The sequence below is a fragment of the Tursiops truncatus genome, chromosome 1 (assembly GCF_011762595.2).
Source record: "Tursiops truncatus isolate mTurTru1 chromosome 1, mTurTru1.mat.Y, whole genome shotgun sequence".
In the NCBI taxonomy this organism is placed as follows: Eukaryota; Metazoa; Chordata; class Mammalia; order Artiodactyla; family Delphinidae; genus Tursiops; species Tursiops truncatus.
Genome location: NC_047034.1, coordinates 55242296 through 55265564, shown reverse-complemented (window position 1 = coordinate 55265564; position 23269 = coordinate 55242296). Strand labels below are relative to the sequence as shown.

Sequence of the window (23269 nt, the reverse complement as noted above, 5' to 3'; positions counted from 1 at the left end):
ATGAGATCCCTGCTGGGTAGAGTAATCTTGGTTGTAGGTTTTTCCCTTTCATCACTTTAAATATATCTTGCCCCTCCCTTCTGGACTGTAGAGCTTCTGCTGAAAGATCAGCTGTTTACCTTATGGGGATTCCCTTGTATGTTATTTGTTGCTTTTCCCTTGCTGCTTTTAATATTTTTTCTTTGTGTTTAATTTTTGTTAGTTTGATTAATATGTGTCTTGGCGTGTTTCTCCTTGGGTTTATCCTGTATGGTACTCTCTGCACTTCCTGGACTTGATTGACTATTTCCTTTCCCATGTTGGAGAAGTTTTTGACTATAATCTCTTCAAATATTTCCTCAGACCCTTTCTTTTTTTCTTCTTCTTCTGGGACCCCTATAATTCAAATGTTGGTGCGCTTAATGTTGTCCCAGAGGTCTCTAAGACTGTCCTCCATTATTTTCATTCCTTTTCTTTACTCTGCTTTGCGGCAGTTATTTCCACCATTCTATCTTCCTGCTCACTTATCTGTTCTTCAGCGTCAGTTGTTCTGCTATTGATTCCTTTTGGCATATTTTTAATTTCAGTTATTGTATTGTCCATTACTGTTTGTTTGCTCTTTAGTTCTTCTAGGTCCTTGTTAAACATTTCCTGTATTTTCTCTATTTTATTTCTGAAATTTTGTGTCATCTTTACTGTCATTACTCTGAATTCTTTTTCAGGTAGTTTGCCTATTTCCTCTTCATTTATTCAGTCTTGTGTGTTTTTATCTTGCTCCTTTGCCTGAAAGATATTTCTCTGTCTTCTCATTTTGTCTCATTTACAGTATTTGAGGTTTCCTTTCCCTAGGCTGCAGGGTCATAGTTCCTCTTGCTTCTGTTAGCTCTGCTCCCAGTGGTGAGGCTGGTCCAGTGGCTTGCGTAGGCTTCGTGTTGGGAGGGACTTGTGCCTGCGTTCTGGTGGGTAGAGTTGAGTCTTCCCCCTGTTGAACAGGGTCATGTCAGGTGGTGTGTTTTGGGGTGTCTGTGAGCTTAGTATGACTTTAGGTAGTCTGTGTACTGATGGGTGTGTTTGTGTTCCTGTCTTTGTTGTTTTATGTGAGGCATCCAGTGCTAGAGGCTGCTGGCAATTCAGTGGAGCCGGGTCTTGGATTCAGATAGAGGCCTCTGTGAGAGGTCTTGGTGGTTAATCTTCCCTGCAGCCAGGAATTCTCTAGTGATCCAGTGTCCTGGACTTGGTGCTCCCACCTCAGAGTCTGAGGCCCAAGTTCCAGTCAAGGAACCAAGCCCCCACAAGTTGTTTGTACCAGTTATGCAGGGATCTTTACAGTCCTTTCCGGTGTCCAAGGTCTTCTGCTAGTGTTCAGCCAGTGTTCTATGAGAGTTGTTGCATCTATAAATATATTCCTGATGCATCCGTGGAGAGAGATGAACTCCACGTCCTCCTACTCCTCCTTTCCCCGCATCCGTGGAGAGAGATGAACTCCATGTCCTCCTACTCCTCCTTTCCCCTCTTTTTAATATAACATTGCTCAGTTTGGGTTTATCTAATATTTCCTCATGATTAAATTCAGATAGTTTATTTGCATAGGTGATGTTCTCTCCTTCACAGTGTATCACATTTGGAGGTGCTTGATAACCCTCTGTCCCTTTCTGGTGATGTTAAATTTGATTACCAGTCAAGATGTCTGGTTTCTCCATTGTAATTCCTTTTCCCCCCCGCCTCCCTTGCAGCTAGTAAGCAGTTTGTGGCGAGACCCATGAAAATATCTTGCTTCTCATCAAAATTTCCTCCTTGGTTTAGCTTTCATTCATAATTCTTGTCTGATCCAGTCTTGGATTAACTTAAATATAGAAACCTTGGTGAATATAGGTGAAATAGTCAGATACCTAATTATGTTTTCTTTGTTAACTTAGATAAACATTTATGCATACATTTAAAATATATTATACATAATAACTTAGAAATGTTGCTTTTTTCCCCCTCATGTTCATAAGACAAATTTATTCAGACTCTCCACAATGATCTTCCACATTAGTGTCTTCATCATCACTTAAGCTACTTTTTGAATAATTTTAAGGCATTTTTCCAGAGCACATTATCTCAAGTTGTTTGAGTTAAAGCACTTTTTGAATCAGTATATATCATTATCATTAGAAATTCTACCTAAGCCAGAATTTTACCTACCATTTGTATACCATTAAGATGGCTAAAAAAATTCATTCCATATATAACCACTTAACATATTGCTTTTATTTTAATATAATTAATGTCGATGATAATATTTAACAACTATGGGTTCATATGCTCAGCAGTAATTACCAAATCTGTTAAGTGTTTTTGCCTCCTTTTTCACACATTCTGTCTCTAAACATCCAAACTAAAATTAACTTGAGATTGCTTCAGGCTAATGGGTCTTCCCCAAAGAATACTTTGTTCAACATAGCAGACAGAATTTCCTGTGATATGGGGTATTTTTTAAATACTTCGATTTATCTTTGTTTTTTCAAAAAAGAAACTCTTGCCTTTTATTGGATTATATGTGGTACTTAATGTGTTTAAATCACAAAATGTATGTAGTGGAATTTAAGGTAATCCAGTAGGTGGCAGTCTTGTCATGAGAATTCTTAACCTCTGGTTTTTTTGTTTTTTTTTTTTTAAAGCATTGCTGCTGACAAAGTTCATTTATGGTATAAAGATATCGGTGTGAAAGTAAATCCTTCAAATTACATAATTTTGGCTTACTTTATGAGAAAATGATTTTTAAAAACAACTTCCCATTAAGTGAAATTTCTAACATACACGCAAGTAGAAAGAATAATATATTGAACGGCAGTGTACCCGTCAGCCATTCTGAATGCTAATTTGCAGTATTTTGGTTTTTAAAAATATTAGTTTTTATCATGAAAAAATCTATTTCTCTGTGCATTCAAGTGTTCAAGCATTCCTCATGTGTAGATATTTGACAAATTATACTGTGATTATTGGTCTCAACCCCTTTGAAGGCAAGTACTGTGTCATTTATCTCAGAATCTCCAGTATCTAGCCCTGTGCTAGGAACCAGAGCTTTGTAGTTACTTAGTCCTTACTTAGCACTTTCTCTGTGCTGAGCACTGTTCTAGGTGCTACTTATGAGGTATAGGTACTATTATCTTCATTGTACAGTCAGGGAAACTGAGGCACAGAGAGGTTAAATAGCTTTCTCAAGGTTATACAATTAAATACCAAGTCTATCTGGTCTAGAATAAATATTCTTACTCTCTACTTCGTTTTAAAAACTTGTTGAGTAAATGAATAAAAAGTATATAGAAATTTTATAAAGTTAAGAGTATTGACTACATTCACTGTAATGTGCAGAGAGTAATAGAACATTGCACCTAATAGAATCCTAACCTGTTTAGAGGGTATGTGAAAAATGCTCTCACATGTTGAAAATTTCTAATGTTCTTTTGCTTTTCTCAGTCACCTGTGTTAGATTTTACAAGTTAAGCTTTATTTAGAAACTGTACGTAAGAAAGAAAATAATATTAACATTTTTGTGTGATGGCCATTGTAAAATTTAATTGTCATAACAACATGTAAGGAAAACATTTTAATTATTACCCTATTTTTTTTTTTTTTTGCAGAAGATGAGACAGAGGCTTAATGAGATTAAGTAACTTGGTCACTTGGCCAGGAACTGATAGAGCCAGGGTTTAAACCAAGGCCATCTGACTTCTGAGTGTATACTTCTAGAGACTGTACCCAATTAAATTTTGATTACGTGCTAAGTTTAAAATTAATCAAACCAGTTAGAAAATAAATGGATTGGCATTCTTTGGTGTATTTCCAGCAGAATTTGAAAGTGAGAGTATAGATGGGCATCCAAGTGATTGTTCAGTGACTTCAAACCCAGGGGCACCGTGCCCTGGGAGAAAAGCTGATAGATTTGTAGATGAGAAGACCAACAATAAGAGCTGAGAGGAGAAAGCAAGATGATTGTAATCTGAAATGTGTGAGAAGAGCAACCTAAGCCTAATTATTGAGAGGCTCCAGTTAAAATGTTAAAGCAGATCTGAACAGGTCATTCTCTTTCTGGTGTTTCCAAAGTGGAGACAGCAATCTTCTCTGTCCCTCTCCAGCTGGCATTTTCATGGGTTTTGGTCTCATCGTGTGTAGAAATACTGCAAAAGATTTTCTTACATACCACAAATTGATGCGGATTTTTAAAGCTTTATTTAGTATTTTAAATACCCTAACACTATTATATAGCACCCACATCAATGCTTTGAATAGATTGCTGGTTTTGCTAGATACCCGAAAAGCGAGGGGGAAATTTTTCATTTCTTGCTGTATTAATTTTCTGACTAGTTGATTTTTGCCAAGTATTACTTCTTAATTTGTCATAAAGTAATTCAGGGAAAATAATACCATATACATTTGGAAAATGGGTCTCTTTACAGCTCCCTAACAAGAAGTGGAGTTCTAATGATGGTAATTCCAGACCTTTTGGAGGGTTAGTTGGGAAGAGAATTTTGGCTTCAGGGTTTTATGTCTGTCAGATCACTTTGTTCCCAGGGATCTGCCCTGATGCTTGATGTGTGAACCAGAATGAAGTATTGATACAGCAAGCAGAGTATAATTACTAGATTTGTTTTAAGTATACAGCTCTGTTTGTACTGAGTAACATGGGCCATTACTACTAGGAAGAAAGAATTTCCATGAATCACTTTTATCTGATCCTAATTTTGGGGAGTACAGTCTACATATACATTAAAGTATATATATATATATATATATATAAAATATAAAACACATCATTATTAGAAAGCAGTTTGATCATTTGTAGAGTGATTCAGAGATGTGCCTGTTTTGATAATAAATTCTGCTTCAGTTCTTAATTTGTGCTTTCTGGCTTGCAGCAAACACTACATAGTGAGAAGTTGAAGTGTTAAGTACCATACCTCATAGCATGAGTGATTGACAGGTACCTTTCCTTGTGTTACTTTCTTGAGGAAAGTGTTTCCAAGCCGTGGAGTACTGAAAAAAGAAAATCACCTAGGGCTCTTTTCTTCTCACAGAATAAGCAATTTTCTAATATGATTTGATATTCCTAAAGTAGATAGATAGTAGAACCTGAACTGTTAATTATTTTGGGGCTGATATAATTGGTTGTTAGACCATTCTGAGGGTCTTTTGCTGAATTTATGTAGCACTTATTTTTGCCTTCACCCTAGCAAGTTGTTAAATAGTTTTATTTAGAAAGGAGCTCAAGTCACTGACTTTAAGTTGCCTAGATGTAAAATCACGAGTTTTAGATGTCTTAATAATTTTTCTTAATGGACGTCATTTTTCTCCATCCTGAAAATGACCAAAAGTTAGTGGGGTGATCCAAAGTCTGAATAATATATATTTCTTAAATTAATTAATTAATTGTTTATTTTTGGCTGCATTGGGTCTTTGTTGTTGCACATGGCTTTCTCTAGTTGCGGTGATTGGGGGCTACTCTTCGTTGTGGTGCGCAGCCTTCTCATTGTGGTGGCTTTTCTTGTTGCGGAGCATGGGCTCTAGGTGCATGGGCTTCAGTAGTTGTGGCACGTGGGCTCAGTAGTTGTGGCTCACGGGCTCTAGAGCGCAGGCTCAGTAGTTGTGGTGCTTGGGCTTAGTTGCTCCGCGGCATGTGGGATCTTCCTGGACCAGGGCTTGAACCTGTGTTGGCTGGCTGCATTGGCAGGCGGATTCTTAATCACTGCGCCACCAGGGAAGCCCCTGCATAATATTTTACAAGCTGTTTTTGAACTTACTCATTTGTCTTCTTTGAGTTTTCATATAAGGCAGTAGAAAGGTAACTCTCTTTTACCTTAGAAAAACAGGATATATTTATACAAAATACTTTCATTGTTCTCTGATAGTTGTTTCAAGTGACAATTGATAGAGTTATCGGCATCATCAGGTGCTTTGGAGAATGAGAAATTGGAAGCTTCTATCTTCTCTGAGCTTTTGGACTGGAACTTGTAATTAGGACAGAATTTTCAGTGTCTTCCATTGCTAGCTTTCGCTGGCACCCAGTGGTGGGGGGTGGTGGCACTCCAGAGGTATGTATATAATACTATTACCTTTTTAGCATCGTATCTTAAGAACTACTTTTTTCATATTAGCAATGAAAACCTACATTGCTTTCTGTGAAAAGTTTTTCTAAGTTTATTGTAGATGTCTTGGGGCTCTTTTTTTTTTTTTTTTTTTTTTTTTTGCGTTATGCGGGCCTCTCACTGTTGTGGTCTCTCCCGTTGCGGAGCATAGGCTCCGGACGCGCAGGCTCAGCGGCCATGGCTCACGGGCCCAGCTGCTCCGTGGCATGTGGGATCTTCCCAGACCGGGGCACGAACCCGTGTCCCCTGCATTAGCAGGCGGACTCTCAACCACTGTGCCACCAGGGAAGCCCAGGGCTCATTTTCAAATGAACTTTTAAATGTGAAATAATTACAGACTCACAGGAAGTTAAAATAATAGTATAGAGAGGCCCCATGTACACTTCCCCCAGCTTCCCCCAATAGTAACATCTTACATAACTATAGTATAATGTACAAACTAGGAAATTGACATTGGTACAATCGATAGACCTCTACTGGAGCTCTTTTTGAATTCTTTTGTAAATCATAGTATGCTTCTATAATATAATAATAATTTCTTAATTAATTGTTTTTCCAATGGCAAAAGATCTTTACTTAGCTTTATTTAACTTAAGGTGACTAATCAAGATAGTTATGGACAAAGGGGCTACCAGGTCCTAGCAGAGGAGAGAGTTCCAGGTTGTTCAAATGTAGTAGTTTGGTTTTTTTTAAACTGAAATATATTTGACATATAACATTGTGTAAACTTAAGGTATACAACATGTTGATTTGATACATTTATATATTGTAATATGATTGCCATTGTAGCAGTAGTTAATACCTCTGTCATGTCATATAATTATCAATTATTTCTTCTTGAGGTTGGAATAATTAAGATCTAGTCTCTTAGAAAGTTTGATTATATACAGTGTTGTTGTCTGTATTCACTATACTGTGTGTTAGATCTCTAGGACTTATTTACTACTAGTTGCAAGTCTGTACTCTTAAACAACATCTCTCCTGTTCCCCCACTCCCCAGTAAACACCAGTTTACTCTTTGTTTTTACAAGTTTGACATTTTTAGATTCCACATATAAGTAATATCATACAGTTTTATGTCTCTGTCTGGCTTATCTCACTTAGCATAATGTCCTCAAGATCCACTTTTGTTGTTGCAAATGGTGGGGTGTCCTTTTTTCTCATGGTTGAATAATATTCCACTGTATATACCACATCCTCTTTATGTATTCATTTACTGCCAGGCCCTTAGGGTGTTTCCATATCATGGCTGTTGCAAGTAATGCTGCGATAAACATGAGAGTGCAGTTAATCTCTTTGATATCCTGTTTTCATTTCCTTTGGGTATATACCCAGAAGTGGAATTGCTGGATCATATGGTAGATCTATTTTTAACTTTTTGAGCAATCTTCATATTGTTTTCCATAGTGGCTATACCAATTTACATTCTTGATTTACTTTAAGAAAATAACTTCTTAATTTATTGGTTTAAGAAATTTTGATTTCTAACCCGGCTGTTAAGTTATTAGAAGAGATGAGGTATTTTAACTGTATCCTATGCCAATTATCAATTTATTGCCTCTTGGTTCCAAATCTACCCTCTTACTTGATCTGCATTAGTGCAACTTTATGCATCATCTTTGCAGCAAGCACAATATTAAATTGTGCCAGTAGAGGGTGCTGGAGAGATACCGCAGGAGGGAGAGACTCTTCTTGGTTCTGGTGTGCTGTGATTGTTCTTGCTCTTGCTACAAGATTCTGGGACATCCAGTGCTGCTGTGCTCCAGCTGTGCACACAGTGCATGCATTCCCCCTGTGAACTCATAGTCCTGGTCCTGGCTCAGTGAGATCTTCCTGCAGCCCTCCAGATACAGACACTGTGGGCCTCAGGCTTTGTACCACTCTGCCTCTGAGCTGCCTCCGGGAGTCCTGATTTCCTTTGTTCACCTGCCGGCCACCCTTGGCTACCTGCACCCTAGAGGGTTGTTTCCTGTTTGCTTGTGGTCCAGCTTTGCCTGGGCAGTCCAGAAAACTTCTTTGTCATCCACTGGGCTGCAGTCATATCTTCTACAGTGAGGTCAGGATACCAGCTTTAGGGGGAGGATCTTCTTTCCAAGTTTGCTCTTCTTTGGGGTACTCTTCCTCAGCCTTAGGTTGTTCTTTAGAATTCTCTTTACAGTCACTCTCCTATCACAGAGAAAAATTTTTTATAATAAACTTTTCCTGTTCAAATTATTTCTGTGCTCTCTCTCCTATTTGGACCTAAACTGACAGTATCTAATTGAACTAGTATCTAATGAAATTAACCAGTCCCACAGATAAATTTTCTGATACATTTCTGGGGGGAAAAAGTGTTTATTTTAGATAGTCTTCTTAACTGATAGTCTTTTAATTGTCATAATAATGGCAAGGATAATAACCACTATTTAATGATTTCTACCATATGTTAACATCCATCCCAAGTGTTTATTGCATAGTGTTTTTCATACTAAAGCAAGGAATCCTATAAATTATCTTTTTATTTACTTTTTTTTTTTGGCAGAGGGAGGAAACTAAAGCATGTTATTTTGCCTGGTAAGAAATAGCTAAGAAGAGGCAACATGAGGATTTGAATCCAAGGCTTTTTGCTAGTCTTCCTAAAGTCTTTGTATTTGTCTCTTTTGTATGACTTTTTTTTGGGGTAGGGACAAGGGGAGGTATTAAGTATCTATAGATATGATATAATTATTTTATATCACTAGTAAACACTGCTTAGTTACTAATATTTTGTTCTTATTTATAATGGCAGCATAGTTTTTTTTTCTTTTTAAAGATCTTGGCTGATTTGAAGGGAAGTGGGAGGAATGACTACATAAAATGTTATTTTTATTTAGTAGGACTTTAGGCAGTTAATTAACAAAAGTGAAATAACAGGGGGTGCAGGTTCGATCCCTGGTCGGGGAACTAAGATCCCACATGCTGTGCAACCAAAAAAAAAAAAAAAAGCAAGTCAACAAAAGTTAAATAAGTCTTACGTGTGAATATTGTATTTGTGCTTTAAATATTAATTTGATTTTTTCTATTTTTAATATATTTTAATAAGTTTACCCATCCTCTTTATTCTCGTATTATTTTTAAATTATTCTCTATCTGTTTTCTTTAAGGTTTATATATTTAGGTAAATTATTCCATTGTACCATAGAAAATTGTTATGCTTTTGATAATTGATCAAAGCTTTATATGGCTTGATTCAACTATTTTAAATGGAATCGAGCTTCTGAGGAATCCATATTATTTTACCCACAGATGATATTGTTTTGTATTAATTTTTTTTTTTTTTTTACTTAAAATGTAAATATCAAAATAGGGCTGTACAGAAAAGAGTTAACATAGGAGGACTGACACTACCATTCCTAAAAGGCCTGCTTATAAGGTTGGTTCTTGACTGGTATTTGGAAACTTGGTTTTCGGGAGGGTTTCCACCATTCCCAGAACTGAGAATAGTGGCTCACCGTGCCTAAACTTTTAGCACAAGCAATGTGGTTTGTGCTGAACACCAGCTTTCCTTCAGGAGTCTGGATTTTTGGTACATGCTAGGCAGAGGATGCCTATGTGACCAGCCCTGAGAAGAACTGAATCTCTATAAGCATGTTGCATATGTGACATGTGACATTTCATCTTTATTTTTCCATCAATTAACCCTAAAGCCATGCAAGATATGCAGAACTTTTGGTGTCTGTATGGATGCTAACTTGGTGTTAAAAGCTGTTTAAATCTCTGTTTTGAGTAGAGACTCACTGGGCAGTATGGAAGGCCAAATTTCTTTTCTAAATAATAGTGGCAGTTGTAATAATAATTTATAATCGGCAACAGCTCTAGAATTTATGGTGTACTTTCCCTGTGAGTTTTTTCATTTCAGCTTTACATTAACATAGTCAACCTATAAGCAAGTAATATTTGTGTTCCAGAAATGTGGAAAGTGAGACTTTAAAGTGTGTGACTTGCCCAGGATCACACAGGGAATTGATAATCTTTTCTACTGATAGGCTAGGGAGGTGGCAGAGTATAATGTGTAAAAGACTCTGCAGTTTTGGAGTCATAGTCACGGGCTTAATAGCTTTGTGGTTTGGACAAATCACTTCTACTTTCCGGAAACCAGTTTTATTATTTGTTATATGGAGGTTGTTTAGAAATGTAAATGCAACAATATAGTAATGTCTGACAAAGCATTCAATAAACAGCTGCTATAATTAATATGATAATTATTATTAATATGATAACACCATCATCCCATTCTTAGGAGGTTTGATTTCAAATTTTGGGTCAAGTTAGCTATTTGCTATATTATAAATAATGTTGGGTGTGTCTTCTCTCTGCTTTGTTAACATTCTGTACTTACGGCTATCGTAGAACTTACCGTACAGGTTGTAATTGTCCGTTTACTTATTTTCCTCCCCTACTAGACTGTGACATCCTTGAGAAAATAAATGTAATAGCAGTTTGCTTTCTACATTATTTATGGAGTTAATAAGAGAAGATTGAACGCTTTGAACTCCCCAATGAAACACTTAATATTTGCAATAGGTGCTTGTGGTGCTAATAATATCTATCTAATTTCTGACATGTTATTCATAATAGACCTTGCTTGTCTCTATAGGAAACCTTACGTGCTTTAATGAAATATAATTTTGGAAATGACTAATACAGCTTGATAGAAAAAAATTACTCAGTTTTAGTGCTGGAAAAATCCTTAGAGTTCATGTATTGTTACCTCTCCCATTTTCTAGAAGAGGAAGCAGAGGCCCAAGGGGGTTAGGTGCTTTCTCTAGGGTCGCACTGTTGGTTGGTGGCAGGATTTTTTATTTATAACCCAGGAAAAAAGCAGTACATCAAAGATCATCAAAATAAGGTGATGTCTGTTCCCATTTGAGGAAAACCTAAATTTCCTTTTGCAGTGGAGTTTAAGATAGGACATTATATTAGGAAAATTGTACCCATTTTGCCACTTACCTGTGAGTGCTTGACAAACAATATAAAACTTTAAATTTTCAAAACGAGCAAAAGAATGGTAGGGAGGGTGCATACTAAATTCGTAGTATTGGTTCCAAAGGGTCTGAGATTAGAGAGAGAAAGGAGAAATTATTTTTTCCCTATACACTTTGGTATTCATTAGCTTTTTACAATGAGTATATATAATAGTTTTGTAACTTAAAAACCATAATATAGAAAATAGTATTTTAAAACCCATGAGAGGTGCAAGCTGAAGCAAAGAATAGGGAATGTGAGAGAAGTCGTCTGTCCTCATTGACCCGACTTTTTTTTTTTTTTTGCGGTACACGGGCCTCGCACCGCCGTGGCCTCTCCCGTTGCGGAGCACAGGCTCCGGACGAGCAGGCCCAGCGGCCATGGCCCACAAGCCCAGCCGCTCCGCGGCACGCGGAATCCTCCCGGACCGGGGCACGAACCCGCGTCCCCCGCATCGGCAGGCAGACTCCCAACCACTGCGCCACCAGGGAAGCCCTGACCCGACTTTTAAGTTGAGGGAACTAAATTTTATATCTGAAAAAGAATTAGCTCTTTTATTCTTATAAGGAATTTAAGGCAAACTTAGAAGAAATAGTACAATAAAGTACATGATTAATTAGCATTTAATTTGTATAGACAGTGTTTATTATAGGAGTTCATAACAGTTTAAAGGAATCGTATTAAAATTATGAATATTAGATTATAATAATTTCTATTTTAGTAAGTTATATTTTGTTCACTGGTACAATAATATGTTCGGAATTTCCTCAGAACTTACTGACTTTATCTTTACTATATACTTGATCTTTTTGGATGCCTTGAGCAAGGTATCCTCAAATATTCACAGGAAGTATTATATATATGTTTTTACTATTTACTAAGCTCATATTTGGACAGGACTAATCTCTTGTCTTGTTTATGGAAAAAAAAAGCCATGCTACTAGAAAACTAAACCTTTGAAAAACAAAGATCAGATTAAGTATTGACTGCTCAGCTGCCGCTATTTTGAAACTTAAAAAATGGTATATTTAATTTGTTTATAGTCTTGTATAAAATGCTCTATAGCATACTTTTAAATTTTGGAAAGCTACAATAAAAACACTGTTTTCTAGTAAGTGTGGGTATGCATTGTTGGCAGAGAGAGGCACACTGTGGACAGATCACATTGTCTCTCGAGTACAAGACCTACTTAATAGCCACATAAATTTGAGTAAAATAACTTTTCTGGACTTTACGTTTCTTACCTATAAAGAAGAAATAACAATAATATCCTAACAAATATTAAAACATGTTCGAATTAGCTGAATTTTAGAGTTTATGAAAATCCTTTACAAACAAAGTGGTAGTGTTGATGGGATTCTTAAAGCTTCCCTAGCATTAGGAAGCACAGAATAAAGTAGTTAATAGTATACAGTATGTTGGGTAATATCTTCACTAATATAACAGCATTTTTAGTAATGAGTTTCATATAACTTTTTTTTTTTTTTCAAACTGAGGATATAGTATTTCAAACTGAAGATATAGGCTACTCAGTGAACATGACTGTTGAGGGCCAGGGTGACTGTTTCTATTAATCTGGCTTGATGCAAAGAGAGAGTACAGTGTCTTATTCTAATTTTTAAAAAAATTTTCTTTCTTTTAATTTAACTAGGTTAGTTGATCTTGACCAATATGTTTGGAGTAACTCTAAAGCAAATACAATCTCATTTTTACCCAGAAACTAATTTATATGTCACTACTGTATTTTGTTTCAGTTAACAATTTATGGCTATTTTTATCACAGTTTCTGATCATTGGTAATCTTTTACATGCAAAAATAAAGATCTGGGAATTTAGGTAACTTATTTCTATGTGATTTTATTATGTATCTTAATGAATTCTTATTTATGATGTTTCTCTAAAAAATGAAAGCTATTTGTCAGTACAGAGCTCAGATTGTATCGTTACTATTGAGACTTTTGCTCACTGGGCTTCTATATATTCTTGATACCTTATTTCTCCTTTTTTTTCCCTCCCCAATATTTTCAGATGTTTTGGAATGTTATTAAGCCCAGGTCGAAACGTGAAGAACAGTGACATGCATTTACTGGATATGGTAATGAAAATCTTAAGCACCTTAACCAAGTATAGATGATAGTTATTTTATATTTTTAAAGTATTTTCTATTTTAAAATTTTGTCATTTTGTCAAAATTGTTTCTAACTTTCAGCTATCAATTACTATGATAGTAGTAATTTAATTTGGAACCCCAAACTTAAAATTACTTATGAGGGAGAGATTTAGGAAAACTTTCATAAAAAAAGCATATGCAAGTGGGAAACAAATAAAAAGATAATGCAATGAAAATATCCATCTATTCATCTCTTTGACTTCTTAGGAATGTGTCTCTTCTTTGAGCCAAAATAACAAATACATGATTATAACAGGCACAATGTTATAAGTGAATATGGTGCCTTTTATTTTTTTTAATGCAATATTATTAATTTGAGTACCGTGATGGATGCTTTTGTTTTCTTTAAAGCGTTTCCCTTTCTGAATTTTTCCTTCTTGATTACCTTTCATTAGCAAAGTATATTTACTTTAGGAGTGGTACTTATTTAAGGAATGCCCTTGAAGGTTAATATGTATTTAAGAGTTGGTATTTGATGTAAAAATAGGAAGCCATCTTAACTTTTAAACAGAAATACCTGCTAATATTGCAGTTAATGAAAACATTTACTTTGTGGTTTAGAAATGTTATAGGAAATAGTTATCTTAGTATAAGTATAAAGTTTTTTACTTAACTGAGATTTTTTTAGGTAGCACTACATGTTTTCTTCCTTTCAGCTGTATTTTGCAAATGTCAGTTAAATACCACAAATTATATCAACTTTTTCTTTGAGTTATTTCATGGTAACATCACATGGATTTTCTACTGGTAGTAGAATGGTTTATTCAGCCTTTTTGAGGACCTAATTTTGTGCCAGGTATTGCGTGAAGTGCTGGTGTTATAGACATGGTAAAACAGTTCTTACCATCTATGGGTTCATAATCTTGTGATGGAAATAGATCTTTTAAGTATGTAATGACAGCAGTGGGTTAAGTGCTCTCATAGAGTTGGTACAATGAGCCACAGAAATAAAGAGGAAGCACTGCATGGGTAGGTAAGGTAAGGACTACCAGTTACTTTAAATGTGAAAATGAATTAGGTATTGGTTCATCTCTGTTCCCTCGCTCTTTACAGCATATCAGTTATGCAAGTGGTTTTACTGAAGGCAGGGCATAGCATTTTGGAGCCCTGAAAATTCCGTGAGGAGGTAGTTTCAGGGACATTAAATACTTATAAGCTCCTAGATACTAATTAGAATGATTTTTCAGAGTTTAAAAGATTAAGGTGAATCACTGGCAAAGATTTTTCTATGAAACCTAAGTTTAGATTATAGAGTTACAGACCTGGCATGAACTTCTGAACCCCTTACTTAGTCTTAGTGTCTTGCTTGTGGTGCAGCCCTCCACCTTTAAGAGTCCATATTGATATCAAAGGACTTGTCAGCACTGAAGCTCCTGGAAAGAGTGGTGGGCTTACCTGTGCCACAAATAGTTGGTCGAGTTGGAGGGTTTGTATGTACAATTATGATCAGTTGTGATTTGTTATTACCAGTGCTATTAATCTTCATGCTATCTTTAATACACGGTTATTGAGCTTTAGCTACATTACATCTAATAAAAAGGAACTTGTTACCTTATAATGAAGACTATGGGACAGTTCTGGTTATTACAGGTTATACCTTTGTAATCACCTGAAATCATATTCCTTGTAACTTTGCCTAATCAGTCTTAATTCTGCCCTCTAGAGCCAGATGTTAATACTTTTTCTTCTATGACATCCAAATACGTGTACACTTTGAAAACAAATTTCACCTTGCACTTTATTCTGACAAACTTTAAAAGTGTTTAATTATATTTAATTTCAGAATTTGTGAGACTTTTCTATTTGACTTGAATAATTTTTAAGCAATGCTGGCTTTCTTCCCTGAATGCTAAATAAGCCAGATGAACTGAGACTTTTCTATAAATTTATAAATTTTGTTTAATATAAAATCTACATGAAAGAGAAAGTTATACTTATAAATGAAATATATTTTTTAGTCAAATAGCCAAATTACTTATATATATATATATTATACATAGTCTGTAAATAAAATCATATATAAATAAAATTAGTTAGGTTTTTTTGTGGGTACAGATAACAGACTCTCAATTTTTTCCCAGTAGTGAGTGAGAATAGTTTGGTGAAGATACTTGTAGTAGGAATAAGGAAATGAGAATTTTTGATTCATAGCCATTGATACCTAGGAAAAGCCTAACAGGAATGTACCAAAAAGCTGAAAACTAGGTAGAGTCAGATTTCATGGAACTGGAGCACAACTTAAAGTCCTATACAGCAGAAACTAACACAACATTGTAAAGCAATTATACTCCAGTAAAGATGTTAAAAAAAAAAATCAAGTCACAGAAGACTAAAAACAATGTAATACCATTTTTAGAAAAACTCAGAAGCAGGTAAAATAAAATAATATTAAAAAAAAAAGTCCTAGAGACGCCACAGAAACTTTGTGGATCTTCACAATTAACTATTTATTGACATTAGGCTAGTAGCTGGACTCACAGAAATAAAATTTACATTGTAATCCAATATACTTGTAATCTTTATGTATAAAAAAAAGCTAAAGTAAAATTTTTATGAAACAGTTCTTAACCCTTACATGTGTGATGAAATCTGCAATTTTTTTCCTCTACTTGACTAAAAAGTCTGGTCACAATCCACTAAATTGATTTTATGATCCACAAATGGCTCACAAACTGCTGTTTGGAAATCATTAGCCTGTCAGCTCCATAAAGTCAGGACCATTTTGTTTTGTTTTCCTTGCTGGATACTCACAGGTATAGAGCATGACTCACAGTAGGCTCATATTTGTTTAATGAATGGATGGATTAGCATGAACTTACATTTTTTATTTTTATTTTTTTGTGTTATCTCCTCCTTCTGATGCCATCTGTGTGCTTTACCCTGCTGTCTGCCTACTTGACCTCATAGCTTCAGCTTACTCATAACTTGACAGTAGTTCACTCATGGCTTAGTATGAATTAGCATGATTCTTCAGCTTATGTTTCCATTGCAAAGTGTCATATTCTCATTATATTTCCCAGTTTATTTTCTTAAGAAGAGGGCATCTGGTGGTTCCAGCCTGGCCTAGTTTGGGCAGATGCTTTTGTCGTCCAGGTGTCCTTTACCTGATGTCCCTGATCTTGTCAGCCTTCCTGGGGGAGCCAGGGCATGCAGAGGAGTCAGGAAAGAAGTCTAGAGCAAAGATTGTGACAGTATCTTCATAAGGGGATGGGAGCAAGCCAGGCTATGTAATAGAAATGTCTAGTTCAATATCAAAAATGACTTGATAAAGAGAAACTTGTATTGAGGGCTTTTGATGTGTAAGACAGTATTATTGTGGTTGTATGTTGTGAGGACTAAAAAGAAATAAAAATATGCTTAATTTGGTTAGGCTGTTTTGGTTACAAGAAACAAAGATTCACTTAGAGCACCTTAAAGGCAAAAGAGGTTATTGATCTTCATGAAATTGTACCTAAACCTGCAAAGTGGTCTCTATCTGGTCTCTTCCTGTCTGCCTCTCCTGCCATGGGCTTACTCTTTCTGTGAGACTCTTTATTGCTGCCCCTGTTCTCTCAACCTCTGGTGCTGCGCCCCCCTTTCGGTCTTTCTGCACCTTCTCCTCTCTCCCTCTCCCTGCCTCCCTTCTTTCCTTCTCTTCCCTCTTTCTCCCTCTCCTCCCCTTCTCCCTCCTTGCCCTTTTCTCTCCCTCCCTGCCTCTTCTCTGCCCTTCTCTTTCCTCCCCTTCAACTTGCCTCCTTTGTATCTGCCTTTGTTTTTTGACTACAGGATTAATTATTTTTAAGGATTTTTTCGGTGTTTGTTTTCTCCATTTCTCTCTTACCACTTAGCAGTTTCCTAGTACTCTGCTGTTCTTTATATATTTTTCCCTACATTAAATTTTGTTATAACTTTGTTTTGTATGTGGCCTGACATCACCTGACTTCTTATCAAAACCTTTCAGCCCCACTGCTAACTGCCCACTTTCCTTGGTATTTGTTAATTGAAAGAAAGAATTTGACTGGTCTAGCTCATTTTTTTGGACTCAAGCATAGCACGAGCTCTTGTCCAGAAATGGACTGGACTTTTTTGGGTCAGGTGCTCATTCTTGTTCTGAATGTCTAATTAGACAGTAGAGAGAGAGGATAGGCACATGGAAGGGAGTGAGGGAGAGAGAGAAAGATATGAATATATAAATGTGTTGGAGGTACTGAGTGGGTTTCTTTTACATGGCCCTGAGTGTATTTCACCTCTGGAATTCAGGGTCCCTGCACTTAAGCTATACAATCTGATTAGTGAAATATCACGAGTACACTAGAAAAATGTACATAGTAATTGCCAAATGACTACAATAATTTCATAGGGATTCAGAGAAGCATCTGTGTGGGGGAAATATTGAAAAAAAAGTTTTTTCTCTTTTATTTTTAGTCTGACCCTTTTCACACTCTCCATTTATAATATAAGGAAATCGGTACAGAAAATTGAAAGTATTGTGGATAATTCTCTTTTGCACATGCACATATTTGTATGCGTGTGCTGTTCTCCCACGGGACAACCTCTAAGCTCCCCCACACTACACACACACACACACACACACACACACACACACACACACACAAACTACGTGTTGCCTTGCTTTCAAGGCCACATATAGTTGTGGAGTTGCTGCTTTAGCGAGAGTCAAGAGCTGGCTTGGTAAAAGTCTTAAGGAGTGCAGGAAATGAAGAGGAAGAGGAGAAGGAGAGAACGGAAGGAGGATAAGTATGAGGGTAGAGGGAGATAGTTAATTACCTTGAGTGCTGATTACAAACAGTATTAGTCTCCTAATATTGATTTATGATTGTTAGAAAGTGTACCTATATCTGGCATATAGGCAATAAAAGTATTAACTTTAAAGGTATTCATTGTGATAAAGTACATTAATATTTTAAGAATATATTAAAAATTAGAACATTAGAAGAAAAATCCTAACCTATTTTCCTGTGATTAGCTATTAATTCAGTTTAACTATCTTCAGTGAGATCCGTAATACAGTTTTAATAGAAACTTCCTATATCCTGTATGTGTAGGTATGTGAGATTTTGACAACCAGCCTAAGATAAAGTTAAATATAACTTCATACCAGTATTATGTTTTTGTGAGTCAGCATGTAAGGGCATACCTCCTTTTATCCAAGAGTATGTGTCTCTAAATAGAAACTCTGGAGAAAGCTGTAGGAGAATTTAATATTTAAAGAAATGCTTCTGTGGGATGAAAAAAATTTACAAAGAAAATAAGTCCCCTGTTTGTGAATTCAAATTTTAATAAATTGGATTGCTTAAAGTAAGATATAATTTAAAATGATGATTTTTTGATGTATATATTCTCAGTGATTCCTGTTTGAACTTTTATAGGAATCCATGGGAAAGAGCTATGATGGGAGAGCTTATGTTATCACCGGCATGTGGAACCCCAATGCACCAATATTTCTGGCACTTAATGAAGAAACCCCAAAAGGTGAATTTTCTTAAAAAATTCCTTATTATTTACTTTAAAATTTACATTATGGACAATTTTGTTTTGCCATGTTTAAAAAAATTCTGGTGCTCATTTTAAATGGAATTATTCTTGTTTTCATGCTTTATACATCTATGGGGAAAACCTCCACTATTCAAAAGAAAGCCCCTCGATGATATGTGGATTAATTTTATTACATTATGTTAAGAAAGTATTTGGGCTTTGTGTTTCATATGTCATTATAAAGTTGTTTTATTTAAGGGCGAAATGATGGAAGAATATGAAAGAAATGATGAAGCAAATTCTGGAATTTTTGCATCTCTGATAACTATATTTTAACTTTTTTTCTCTATATTACAGATTACTTATATCTTTCCATTTACTATTATTCATTCCAGTCTTTTGACCTTCGGGAACTCAGTAATGTATATTTAGGATTTCATTTGTGGCAAATACTTTTTTCCAAGTTGTTTACCTTTTCATTTTGTTTAATATGTTAGTGTTGAACAGAATTTATAGATGGTAAGTAGGCTCATTTGTCATTTTTCCCATTGTATTTATTTTTATTCCTACTTTATCCAGATATCGGTTAATTGCCCATGTGGTTTTTTTTTTTCCCCTCCACCATCTGCCTTTAAACTAAAATTTAGTTTTATCTCATGAGTTACAATCTTCTACTAAATGCTTTACTATGATTCAACCAATAATTTATATTGAGAAAATAATGGATCAGCTTGTTTGATCTTTAGTTTTATATTATTTACTTTATACCCACAATAGACTTTTGCTTAAAGACGGGAGCATTAGTGAATACTGATATGGAAATATAATATATTAATGAAGAACATTAAATGATAATTATTTTTGAATTTCCTTAATAAAAGTATTTACCAGTTCCATAAATTGCATGCATTTGATCATACATCAAGCTATTTCAAACTGAGGGCTAAAAGAGAGAAAAATAATGATGATTATGTAAAATTTAGCTTTTCATATATTAGGAATAAATAATTTTTACACCACAGTTTGTTATTTCTGGATACAGGCTTGTGAATACCAGTCTGTAAACTTCTTCCTTATAATCATTCAGAAAATCAACGTGAAAATGGAAAAAATAAGCCAGTTGATAATTTTGAAGTAAAATATAGAAATTTCAAATAATAACTTATAAAAGCACTTTTTACCTGTTCTTAATGTAACACATAGTTCAGTTTCATTTTGTATTTTAATACCTATTTGGTCCTCAATTAAAAATAATATATTTCAGGGACTTCCCTGGTGGTCCAGTGGTTAAGGCTCCTCCTTCCAATGCAGGGGTTGCAGGTTCGATCCCTGGTTGGGGAACTAAGATCCCACATGTCATGCAGTGTGGCCCAAAAATAATAATAATAGTAAAAAAATAAAAAAGAATTATGTATTTTAAAAAATACATATTTTAAAATTTGTTCAATGAAAAGAAACTATATAGTACTATATTGCAATAATATTCTAATGCAAAAGATAATGTGTTTTAAATTTAAAATCATTTCATATGCCACACAAAAATGTTGACCTAATTTCTTACATTTTTAAATGGTGTTCTTGAAATTATAAATTACTCAGAGGAGTCATGAATCAAAACTACAAAAGTTGAAGCCCTGAGAGATGAAATGTCTTGGATCTTTTCACTACGTCAAGTTGTATATTGTATTCTGCGTTTTGTTATTTTCTCTAACCCCTCTACTTTATTCCCCTGAGACTTTGTAAGGTCCTTAGGTCAAGTACAATGTCTAGAGAATCCTAATTCCTCTTGAATTGGCAGATAGAATGCTTGTATTTAGTACAAATGTAATACATTTTTGTTGAGTTTAATGATATTAATAGGAATGTAGTTGATGAGTATAAATGTTGTATAATGGTTAAAAAGACAGTATTGAAGGTTTCTTCTAATGGTGGGCTTGGTTATTTGAACTTTCCTTTAACTGAGAACTGAAAATGGTAGACAATATAAATTTTAAAAATATTTTAAAAACAATGAAGAGGGATTTCCCTGGTGGCGCAGTGGTTGAGAGTCTGCCTGCCGATGTAGGGGACACGGGTTCGTGCCCCGGTCCAGGAGGATCCCACATGCCGCGGAGCGGCTGGGTGCGTGAGCCATGGCCGCTGAGCCTGCGCGTCCGGAGCCTGTGCTCTGCAACGGGAGAGACCGCAACAGTGAGAGGCCCGCGTACCACACACACACAAAAAAAATAATAATAATAATGAAGAAATGACAAAATGATATGGAATAAACAAACCAGAGTTTCAAAAATCCCAGTGAATTTCAAGCAGGGTAAATAGAATAAAATGAAATCCATATTTCAACCTATCATAGCGAAACTGAAGAAAAGGAATAGACACTGGTCTAGAAAGTCTAGATTCAAATTAGAGGAAGTCTATGGTGAAGAAAACATTTTAAATAGTAACTGAAATTTTGACTGATAACAGTATACTGTTGTCTAAAAGCACTTGCCAGGACTCTGATATATATTTTATGTATATAAAATATATATACATACTATAAATATGTAGTGTGTATATATACTCTCTATATGTAGAGAGAGTATATATGTGTATGTGTACTCTATATGTTATATATAGAGAGAGTATATATAGTGTATTTTATATGTTATATATAGAGTATATATATATGAAAATTACACATTAGAGCTTCGGTCAATGATTTTCCTGATGGTTAATATGTATTATGGACAATGAGGGTACTGACAAATCTCTGGGGACTTCCCTTAAAGCATACAACATTGAAATATTAATAACATTTTCCCAAACAAATTTAACATAATGAAGGTTGAGCATCTCTTCTGATTTGACAGTCCTTCCCATGCAACTCATCAAACAGACCTAATAATTTCTAGTATCTCTTTTTATAAAATGAAAGGGCAGATCTTTGTGATTTTCCAGGTTTTTTTTTTAAACTTGAAAGATAGTGTAAAAGACATTCTGAAATTTCTATTTTATTTATTTTTTTATATTAAGGGCCTGATTTTGAGAAGGAGAAATTAAAGTTGTCAGAGGAGATTTGGACATTTGATTAAGGTGGGATCAGGAGTGTTGAGAAACATACTTGGGAAACTTGGTTACCTATTTAATCTAAGTGACAATAAAACATTTAAAATTAAACATAGCAGGTAGCAGGAGTATAAAGAACCTTAATCCAGGCTTCCCTGGTGGGGCAGTGGTTGAGAGTCCGCCTGCCGATGCAGGGGACACGGGTTCGTGTCCTGGTCTGGGAAGATCCCACATGCCGCAGAGCGGCTAGACCCGTGAGCCATGGCCGCGGAGCCTGCGCGTCCGGAGCCTGTGCTCTGCAACGGGAGAGGCCACTACAGTGAGAGGCCCACATACTGCAAAAAAAAAAAAAAAAAAAAGAACCTTAATCCTTTAACTTTGTTTTCTTAAATAAGTAATAATAAAGCTGGCATAAAACACAGAAAATTTCTACTGCAGATAAACGAGTGTACATGACCGTGGCGGTGGATATGGTAGTCACGGAGGTGGTGGAGCCTGTCCGCTTTCTCCTGGAGACAGTAGTACGCGTGTACCCTGCAAACGAGCGATTTTGGTATTTCAGCAGAAAGACTTTCACGGAGACTTTCTTCATGAGGTTGAAACAGGTAAGACCTTTTTGTTCTTCTCACATAATACATTTTTTCCACCATTTTTTCTTTAATGCCAACATAATTTCTTAAATAACAATAAAAAGCAATAGAATTCCTCAGATAATCAAATATTTAGAGTCAACTAACAGAGTATTTGAAAAATCCATATGTAGGTAATGTCAGTTGAAAAAAAACAACTAGTAATAATTATGTAGAAATTTGTTTTAGAAACCTGTAATGTGTACCTGTAAAGTATCAACATACTTAATAGAAATAACGAATCTATATCTAAAACAGCTTTTCTTCCTTTTATATACAATTACATAAAACCAAAAAGAAAGGGCACAGAAACATCATATCTTTATAAATAATAGTAAAAACATTTTGAAGTAATACATGACTAATTGTTATATAGTTATTTCTACCTATATAATATTACGTGAAGGTGTTGTTTGACTTATTAGTAAGGTTATAAAATTATTTTAATATTAAATGAACAAAATTAGGGTTTCTGTGAAGTTCTTAAATTAGGCAGTATTAATAGGTAAAATATACTTTTTGTTATGTAATGAAGGAAGAAGGTAACAGTGAAAAATAATTTGAATTCTAGTAGTATCCATTTTATGAAATCAGAGTAAAATATTCTGAGTGATGTAAATCCTTTTCATCCTGTTTAGTGCTCCCTCTCTCCCAAGTTTAAAAAATGCTTGTTGCTTCGTATACTATAATATGCAAAATGTAATGTGGTAAAAGCAAGCATCAGTTCAGTGAACAAATATAGAAGCCACTTAACCATTTTCATATTAAAAAAAACTTGTCATTGCTCAGTTAGGCTTCATATGTTAGATGCTTTGAAATTGTTGTGGTTTTCGTCTTGCATAAAATTATTAGAGCTGTGG

General features: G+C 35.1%; 1 protein-coding gene across 7 annotated transcripts in view; it reads left to right on the top strand.

The window, feature by feature from the left end:
• RABGAP1L (RAB GTPase activating protein 1 like) overlaps positions 1–23269 on the top strand; it is a 682857-nt gene that overhangs the window by 91776 nt on the left and 567812 nt on the right. For all 7 annotated transcript variants that reach the window (XM_073804143.1, XM_073804149.1, XM_073804154.1 and 4 more), the window contains 3 exons: positions 13119–13185; positions 18630–18732; positions 22219–22385. In XM_073804143.1, the coding sequence (XP_073660244.1) occupies positions 13119–13185; positions 18630–18732; positions 22219–22385 (337 nt within the window). The remainder of the gene's footprint in view (positions 1–13118; positions 13186–18629; positions 18733–22218; positions 22386–23269) is intronic.